The 8,810-nt window shown below is 42.4% G+C and overlaps 1 protein-coding gene across 1 annotated transcript in view; it reads right to left on the bottom strand.

The window, feature by feature from the left end:
- Window positions 1-549: 549 nt before the first annotated feature.
- Window positions 550-8,810, bottom strand: part of LOC115463363 (oocyte zinc finger protein XlCOF6-like) — a 33,452-nt gene continuing 25,191 nt past the window's right edge. Inside the window, exon 3 of the mRNA XM_030193793.1 lies at window positions 550-4,243. Within this exon, the coding sequence (XP_030049653.1) occupies window positions 2,313-4,243 (1,931 nt within the window). The 3' untranslated portion in view covers window positions 550-2,312. The remainder of the gene's footprint in view (window positions 4,244-8,810) is intronic.

The following is an 8,810-nucleotide window of genomic DNA, read 5'->3' as shown; positions in this document are numbered from 1 at the left end:
AGAAGGAAATCTTAAGTGTAGTGTGCGAAAAACTCTCCTTGATTCATTAGGAGCGTATACAGAAGGCAATGTTACCACCATGCTGTCAATATGTAAACTTAAAAATAAGAATCGACCCGCTGTGTCTCTCTTTATTTGCTCAACTTGTACCTGAAGAGAGGAATGAAGCAAAATTGCAACTCCACATTTCTTAGAGCCATCAACTGCAGAGGAACAGCACACATGAGGATAGCGAGGATGAGCGAGAAATTGCTCATGTTCTCTCTTGGAGTGGGTCTCCTGCAGGAACACCACCTGAGGATTGTATTGCAAAAGTTCTTTAAACAATTTTTGACGCTTCTGAGGGGAGTTCAGCCCCTTGACATTATAAGTCATTATAAGACATTATAAGCCAAACAGGCATCCACAAGGACCCCTGAATGGAAATTCAAGGAACTAACCCAAAGCACCAAATACACCACCCAGACCCTCCCCACACTCACCCACCTCCCTCCCTCCCTCATAACCACACATTTGACCTTTCAACGTTCATACATCTGCAGCATATTGTGAAAAAAAGGGGGGAGGAGAAAGGGAGGGGAGAGAAGGGGAGATGGAAAACATAGGAGACAGTAAAGTTAAAACATATCCATATTTAACCAGACTGTTTAAAGTCCTGCAAGTCTATTCAATGTTCCATAAAGCCAAGACACAGAGTGGAAATTTCAAAAGGAATGAGACAGTCACACAGGTGGAGGAGTTTTCTTGTTTGCTTCAGAGAGACCCTCTGCCACTGTTGAAATTTCGCTCTCGTAGCTGGAGCTACCAACACCTTAGGCATCAGGGAATTCATAACGCCCGTTTCCAACAGAATCTTCCATGCCTCTTCCAGATGACGGGGTCTGTATGATCTGCCCTGGATAGTGAAACAGAGAGCAAATGGAAAGGCCCAGCAGTACGAGATTTTTTTCTTTGGTTAAAATATCCAAAACCGGTTGCGCCTCTGGGACAGTGGGAACTGAGACAGGTCTTGAAAGACATTCACCCTGGCTTCATTGAACTTCAGGTTAGAAACCTGCCAAGCTCTTTGGAGGAGACTTTCTTTGTCAGTGAACTTAGCAAAGCAAACAACAGTGTCTCTGGGCTGGTTACCAATTGGCTTCCCAAAACCCGATGTGCTCTCTCTAGCATAATGGATTCCACGCCACCGCTCTCACCCAGCAACTGCTCACAGAGAGGATGGATAATGGTGGAAATGTTCTCCGATTCACCTGATTCACGGACACCACGAAATCTTAAATTCTTTCTGCGTCCTCAGTTTTCCAAATGGTCAGTTTGTAATGTAAGTCATCCAGTTGATCCACAAGTCATGCAAGATGAAAATCAGACTGAGTTAGCTCTCAGAATGTTCCATTACACATGCCTCCAGATCTTCTACTCACCCCCCTCCCCAGCTCCCTACGATCAACACTAAGGACGTCCATTCTATCCAAGATTTCTTTCTTGGACGTTTTAATTTCCGCCTGAATATCAGCCAAACATTGCTGGAGGGATTTAGAGAAGAGTCGTTTGGATTGCACGGGCACCCGCAACACAGACTGCGGAGCCAGAGTCTGATGGGGAGGGGGGCAGGTGACACATGGTGCTGTGAGGCCTTACCAGATTGGTGAACCGAGTGGCATTCTGCGTCCTTGCACCCTGACGATGGAATCTTACTCATGATCACCAAAGATTTTCACAGTGGTATTTGCTAAGTAGTTGTAGAAAAAAATACAGATGATGTTGAGGTATGCTAAATATAAGCAGGGAAGTGAAGGAGCTGTTAATCTAGGTGGCCGTTCAGAGTCGTGATGTTGCTTGCTTCATGTGAACCTTTTCTTACACTCAGAACATGCAAATGTTTTCTCTTTATTATGGATCATTCAATATCTATTTACATTTGAAAGATATATAAGCTTTTTTGTTACAATCAGAACATGTAGCTTCTCTCCAGTGTGGATCATTCAGTGCTGTTTTAAATGTGAAAGTCGTGTGAACCTTTTCTTACGGTCGGAGCATGTAAATGTTTCTTTCCAGTGTGGTTGATTTGGTGACCTTTTAGTTCTGAAACCTGTGTGGAGCTTTTATTAAACTCACTTTGTGGATCATTTGGTGGTGTTTCAGATTTGAGAAAACAGTGACATTTTTATTACACTCAGTACATATAAATGGTTTCTCTCATGTATGGATCGTTTGGTGACTTTTTAGCCCCGAGAGCTTTCTGAAGCATTTATTACACTCAGCACATGTAAATGGTTTCAATCCCATATGAATCATTTGGTGAGTTTTCAACCTCAAGAGCTTTCTGAAGCATTTATTACACTCAGCACATGTAAATTGTTTCTTCCCCCCACATGTATCATTTGGTGCCTTTTTAGGTTGGAAAACTGACAGAACTTTTTATTACACTCAGAACATGTAAATGGTTTCTCTCCTGTATGCATCATGTGGTGCCTTTTTAGGTGTGAAAGCTGAGCAAAGCATTTATTACATTCAGCACATTTAAATGGTTTCTCTCCCGTATGCATCATTTGGTGTTGTTTTAGCGTTGAACGCAAAGAGAATCTTTTACTACACTCAGCACATGTAAATGGCTTCTCTCCTGTATGTATCATTTGGTGCTGTTTTAGCGTTGAAAGCAGAGAGAAGCTTTTATTACACTCACTACATGTAAATAGTTTCTCTCCCGTATGCAACATTTGGTGCTGTTTTAGTGTTGAAAGGCGAGATAAGCTTTTATTACACTCAGGACATTTAAATGGTTTCTTCCCCGCATGCATCATTTGGTGCTGTTTTAGTGTTGAAAGCAGAGAGAAGCTTTTATTACACTCAGTACATGCAAATGGTTTCTCTCCCATATGAATCATTTGGTGCCTTTTTAGCCTTGAAAGTTGAGAGAAGCTTTTATTACACACAGTACATGTAAATTGTTTCTCTCCCATATGGATCATTTGATGACTTTTCAGTCCTGACAGCTGTCTGAAGCTTTTACTACACTCAGCACATGTAAATGGTTTCTCCCTGACATGCATCATTTGATGCCTTTTTAGCCTTGAAAGTTGAGAGAAGCTTTTATTACACTCAGTACATAGGAATGGTTTCTCTCCTGTATGGATCATTTGGTGATTCTTCAGCACTGAGAGTTGAGTAAAGCTTTTATTACACTTACCACATGTAAATGGTTTCTTCCCCATGTGCAACATTTGGTGCTGTTTTAGCTTTGAAAGCTGAGAGAAGCTGTTACTACACTCAGAACATGCAAAAGGTTTCTCTCCTTTATGGATCATTTGATGCCTTTTTAGCCCTGAGCGGTGAGTGAAGTTTTTATTACACTCAGCACATGTAAATGGTTTCTCTCCTGTGTGGATCCTTTGGTGGCTTTTCAGAACAGAGCGTTGAATAAAGCTTTTATTACACTCAGTACATGCAAATGGTCTCTCTCCTGTATGGATCATTTGGTGGCTTTTCAGACCACAGCATTCAGTGAAGCTTTTATTACACTCAGTACATGCAAATGGTTTCTCTCCTCTATGGATCATTTGGTGCCTTTTTAGCCTTGAAAGCCAGGTGAAGCTTTTATTACACTCTGTACATATAAATTGTTTCTCTCCACAGTGGCTCATTCGGTGTCGTTTTAGTGCTGAAAGCTCAGTAAAGCTTTTCTTACACTCAGTACATATAAATTGTTGCTCTTCAGTGTGTGTCTTTTGATTTATTTTTACATCTGAAAGCACAGAGAAGCTTTTATTACACTTCCTCCATGGAACTACTTTCTCTCCTTTGACTTGTGGTTGATCTCTTTTCTGTATTTGGAGCTTTGAAAACAAGGGGAAGTTGTTTGGACCATGAGGAGATATGACATCGATAGATGAAGTACATGTAAATTCTTGCTGGCTTTTTTTTCTCTCTTCTCCCTTCTCAAGGTAAGAAGCCCTGTGATTACTATTAGTACTTTGGAAGGGTCTCTCTGGTATGTGTGTCTGGTACCCACTGACATTAGAGAGCTCCCTGTAACTTCTCTCACACTTCGTGACTCCATCCAGCGAGTACCCTGCAGTGTCTCTTTTCTCTTCTGATTCCTGGTGATCCTTTTTGGCATTTTTCCTCTTAGGACCCTGGAAAATATTCTCACAGACATTTTCCGATTGTCTTTGGATTTGTTCTATTTTTACAGGATCTTTATGTTGATTCTTTTCTCTCTTTCTTTCTTCTGGGAGTAGCTGATCTAGAGGATAGAAACAAAAGACATCAACAAAGACATAAACAAAAGATCATCCCGCACATTCCTTAACCTGCACTTCCCTAACTGCAAAGGTCTAAAATACAAACTAATGCACGCGTCAAACTTTACCTACTTGAGCACACAGTTATGGAACGCATTGCCGTGCAAATTAAAAACGATTAGCGAATTAAAAACTTCTGCAAACTACTGAAGACCCATCTGTTTAACAAGGTATACCACAAAGATCAACCAATGTGAATATACACATCTCCTTCACATATATTCAGAACTGTCTTACAATATCTGCTTGTTATTCTACTATTATGTTTCATCATTATTATGCTGCCCAAGATCCATGATGTACTGTAAGCCACATTGAGCCTGAGAACAGCTTATGAATGGAGTATGTAGAGATATAATGACAATGTTTATAGTCAACCTGTTAAATGTGTCTGAAAATGATTAAAGAACGGTTTCTAAAAAACGAGATAGACAATAAAGGACCTGAGATTCAGCGGCACTTATCCAGGCACATGACTCAGTGAACAGGATTTATACCCAGATTTTCAGCAGTATTCACCCAGATAGTGCCACTGAAAATCTGGATACAGCATCTTAGCATGATCTAGACAAAGGGGAGTAAAAGACAAAAATAATTATTATTAATTTAAATGTTGTCTTAACTAGAGCGACTGGTTCATGTTAAGATAATATGATAATCAATGAAGCTAGACCCACTTTAGGTGATCTTTTTTTGGGCTCCTACTACTTACTATTACTTAACACTTCTAAAGCGCTACTAGGGTTACGCAGCGCTGTACAGTTTAACAAAGACAGTCCCTGCTCAAAGGAGCTTACAATCTAAAGGACAAAATGTGCAGTCAATCAAATTGGGGGCAGTCTAGATTTCCTGAATAGAGGTATAATGGTTAGGTACCTAAGGCTTTGAGCAAGGCTTTGAAGATGGGCAGGGAGGGGGCTTGGCATATGGGCTCAGGAAGTTTATTCCAAGCATAGGGAGAGGCGAGGCAGAAAGGGCGGAGCCTGGAATTGGCAGTGGTGGAGAAGGGTACAGAGAGGAGGGATTTGTCCAGTGAGCGGAGGTTTTGGGTAGGAGCATAAGGGGAGATAAGGGTAGAGAGGTAATGAGGGGCTGCAGATTGAATGCATTTGTAGGTTAGTAGGAGAAGCTTGAACTGTATGCGGTACCTGATCGGAAGCCAGTGAAGTGACTTGAGGAGAGGGGTGATATGAGCATATCGGTCCAGGCGGAAGATAAGACGTGCAGCAGATTTCTGAACGGATTGAAGGGGGGATAGATGGCTAAGTGGGAGGCCAGTGAGGAGTAGGTTCCAGTAGTCAAGGTGAGAGGTAATGAGAGAGTGGACGACAGTTTGGGTGGTGTGCTCAAAGAGGAAAGGGCGAATTTTGCTGACGTTATAGAGAAAGAAGTGACAGGTCTTGGCTATCTGCTGGATATGCGCAGAGAAGGAGAGGGAGGAGTCAAAGATGACTCTGAGGTTGCGGGCAGATGAGACGGGGAGGATGAGGGTGCCATCGACTGAGATAGAGAGTAGAAGGAGAGGAGAAGTGGGTTTGGGTGGAAAGACAATAAGCTCTGTCTTGGCCATGTTCAGTTTCAGGTGGCGGTTGGACAACCAGGCAGCAATGTTGGATAAGCAGGCCGATACTGTGGCCTGGGTTTCCGCAGTGATGTCTGGCATGGAGAGATAAAGCTGGGTGTCGTCAGCATAGAGATGATATTGGAAACCATGAGATAAGATCAGCGAGCCCAGGGAAGAGGTGTAGATTGAAAAAAGAAGGGGTCCAAGGACAGATCCCTGAGGAACTCCAACAGAGAGCAGTATGGGGATGGAGGAAGATACATGAGAATGTACTCTGAAGGTACAGTGGGAGAGATAAGAGGAGAACCAGGAGAGGACAGAGCCCTGAAACCCAAATGAGGACAGTGCGGCAAGAAGTAAATTATGATTGACAGTGTCAAAAGCGGCGGATAGGTCAAGGAGGATGAGGATGGAGTAGTGACCTTTGGATTTGGCAAGGAACAGCTCATTACAGACTTTATTGAGTGCCGTTTCTGTCGAGTGTAGAGGGCGAAAACTGGATTGAAGCAGATCGAGGATGGCATGAGAGGAGAGAAAATCAAGGCAGCGGCTGTGAACGGCGCGTTCAAGTATCTTGGAGAGGAAGGGTAGGAGGGAGATGGGGCAGTAGTTGGAGGGACAGGTAGGGTCTAGTGATGGTTTTTTTGAGGAGTGTTGTGACTACAGCATGCTTGAAGGTGTCAGGGACAGTTGCAGTGGAGAGAGAGAGATTGAGGATATGACAGATGGAGGGGGTGACAGTAGGAGAGATGGTGTTAAGTAAATTGGTGGGGATGGGATCAGAGGAACAGGTGGTTCATTTCGAGGAGGAAAGAAGGTGGGCAGTTTCCTCTTCGTTGATATAAGAAAAAGAGGAGGAGGAGGCCTGGGTTGGTTGGTTGAGGGAGTGGGTTAAAGGGTGAGGAGGAAGTGGTTTGGTAGTGAATTTGAGGTTGACCTTCTGGACCTTGTCGCAGAAATAGTCAGTCTCCGCTTACAATGCCACTCTCTCCTCTGCTCTGGACACCCTTGCACCATCCATCTCCCGTCCCACAACGATCTGCTGAACGCCTCTGAAGGAAATCTCGCACCCATACCGACAGTGATCAACGCTTGATTAGACCACTGGGGAAAGAACCCTTGCTGTATAGCTGTATTAAAATAAGCTCCCAAGAGACCCACCACACCATTATTTAAAATTTTATAAAATTCTCCACTGAACCCATCTGGCCCTGGTGATTTGTGAAGTTTCAGACTTTTGATAGCTTGTTGGAGTTCAAGACCAGACAAAGGCTCATTTAATTTATTTCTTTCCTCTTCTGATAATCTCGGAACTCCACAAGTGCGCAGAAAGGATTTTAGTTGCTCCTGCTGTCCCCTACCCTCTGTCCTATATAGGGAGCTATAAATTTGAGTAAAAACCAGCTCCAATTTCTTTTGTTCAGTCACAACCTGACCTCTTGAGTCTCGGAGCGCGGATATTGTAGCTGGCCAGCCCAGTTCTTTGTAAGACTTGCCAAAAGTCTGCCAGGCTTATTGCCAAATCTAAAGAGATGATATTTATAATCATAGGAGCCAACTTTTCAAAATGATTGAGGGTGCTGAAATTTTTTTTTTTTTTTTACAAGCAGTGCGTCCCCCCCCCCCCCCCCAATACCTTAAAATTCTGTCTACTGCAGTCTTCACCTGGGCAGTGGCAGCACCGCTCATAGGCTGCCTGCAACCTGCACCAGGACTTCTTCCCTGAACAGTCCCACCCCTCAGTCCCCCTATACTGTGCAAATATAAAGAGATGCAAATTTCAAAAACTGACATATTTCAATCACTATACTATAGGTTAACAAATACAAATACAACAAAAAATGGAAAATATATCATTTTAGTGGACTAAATACATTTTTCAATTAGCTTTCAAAGGCCAAAACCTCTTTCCTCAGGTCAGGACAGTTAGAGGGGTGGAGGATACAGGGCCGTGCAAAAGTCTTCACACCCTTGTAAATATTTTACTGTTGTCTAAAAAAAACATATTTAATTCAAAATGCATTAAACTATCAGCTTGTTTTAACTGATTTATGTGACATCAAAATATGAAATCAAAAAGCCTTGACTAGTTAAAACTAATTTTACCCGAGTGAACGGCAGTGAAACAAGAAGAGTACAGCTGGCTCCGTCTTCAGCTTCTCCTTCCCTCTCAGCTCAGCTGTGGACCCGCCCTCATTTCCTGTTTATGCAAGGGCGGGACGCTGAGAGGGAAGGAGAAGCTGAAGACAGAGCCAGCTGTACTCTTCGTTTCACTGCCGTTCATAGGCGGTCGGTGGCCCAACTGTTTGGGGAAGCTAAAGGGGGCGGGGTTAGGGGTGGGGCCAGGGGTGGAGCTTAAATCCATAATTGTCTGATCACACACAGAAAAAATAAATAAATAAATGTCACAATTAATACCTTTTAATAAATTTAGATATTAGCTATGTATCATATGTCAAAGAATAAAGTGGTTGCTCAAAGCATATACTAACCACAATCGCTCAACTGCAAAACACTATGCACAACTTTGTGCAAAAACACACTCTGAACCTTACTGTACCATAAATATTACACTGGGCAGAACCTAATACACCAATATACCACCCATACGGAAAATGCAGACCGTCAACAATATTGAAACAAGGGATCATAATATCACAATTCTCATGTAGAGCCACAAAACATCCTAATTCATGTTTAATGTGGGATAAAATGTCATAAATAAGTAAATAAACTTTTAATGTTGAACACCTAATTCTCAAAGTGGACATATTCCAAACACTATAATGAAAATAAAATGATCTTTTCTACCTTTGTTGTCTGGTGATTTTGTTTTTCTGATTGTGCTGGCCCAGTATCCGATTCTGCTGCTATCTGTCCTCTTAACTCCGTTTCCAGGGCTTCCTTTCCATTTATTTGTTTACTTTCCGCCTTTCTTCTTCATT

This window comes from Microcaecilia unicolor, chromosome 1, assembly GCF_901765095.1.
Source record: "Microcaecilia unicolor chromosome 1, aMicUni1.1, whole genome shotgun sequence".
Lineage (NCBI taxonomy): Eukaryota > Metazoa > Chordata > Amphibia > Gymnophiona > Siphonopidae > Microcaecilia > Microcaecilia unicolor.
The sequence above is the reverse complement of the archived record's forward strand: the minus strand, read 5'-3'. Positions and strand labels throughout refer to the sequence as shown.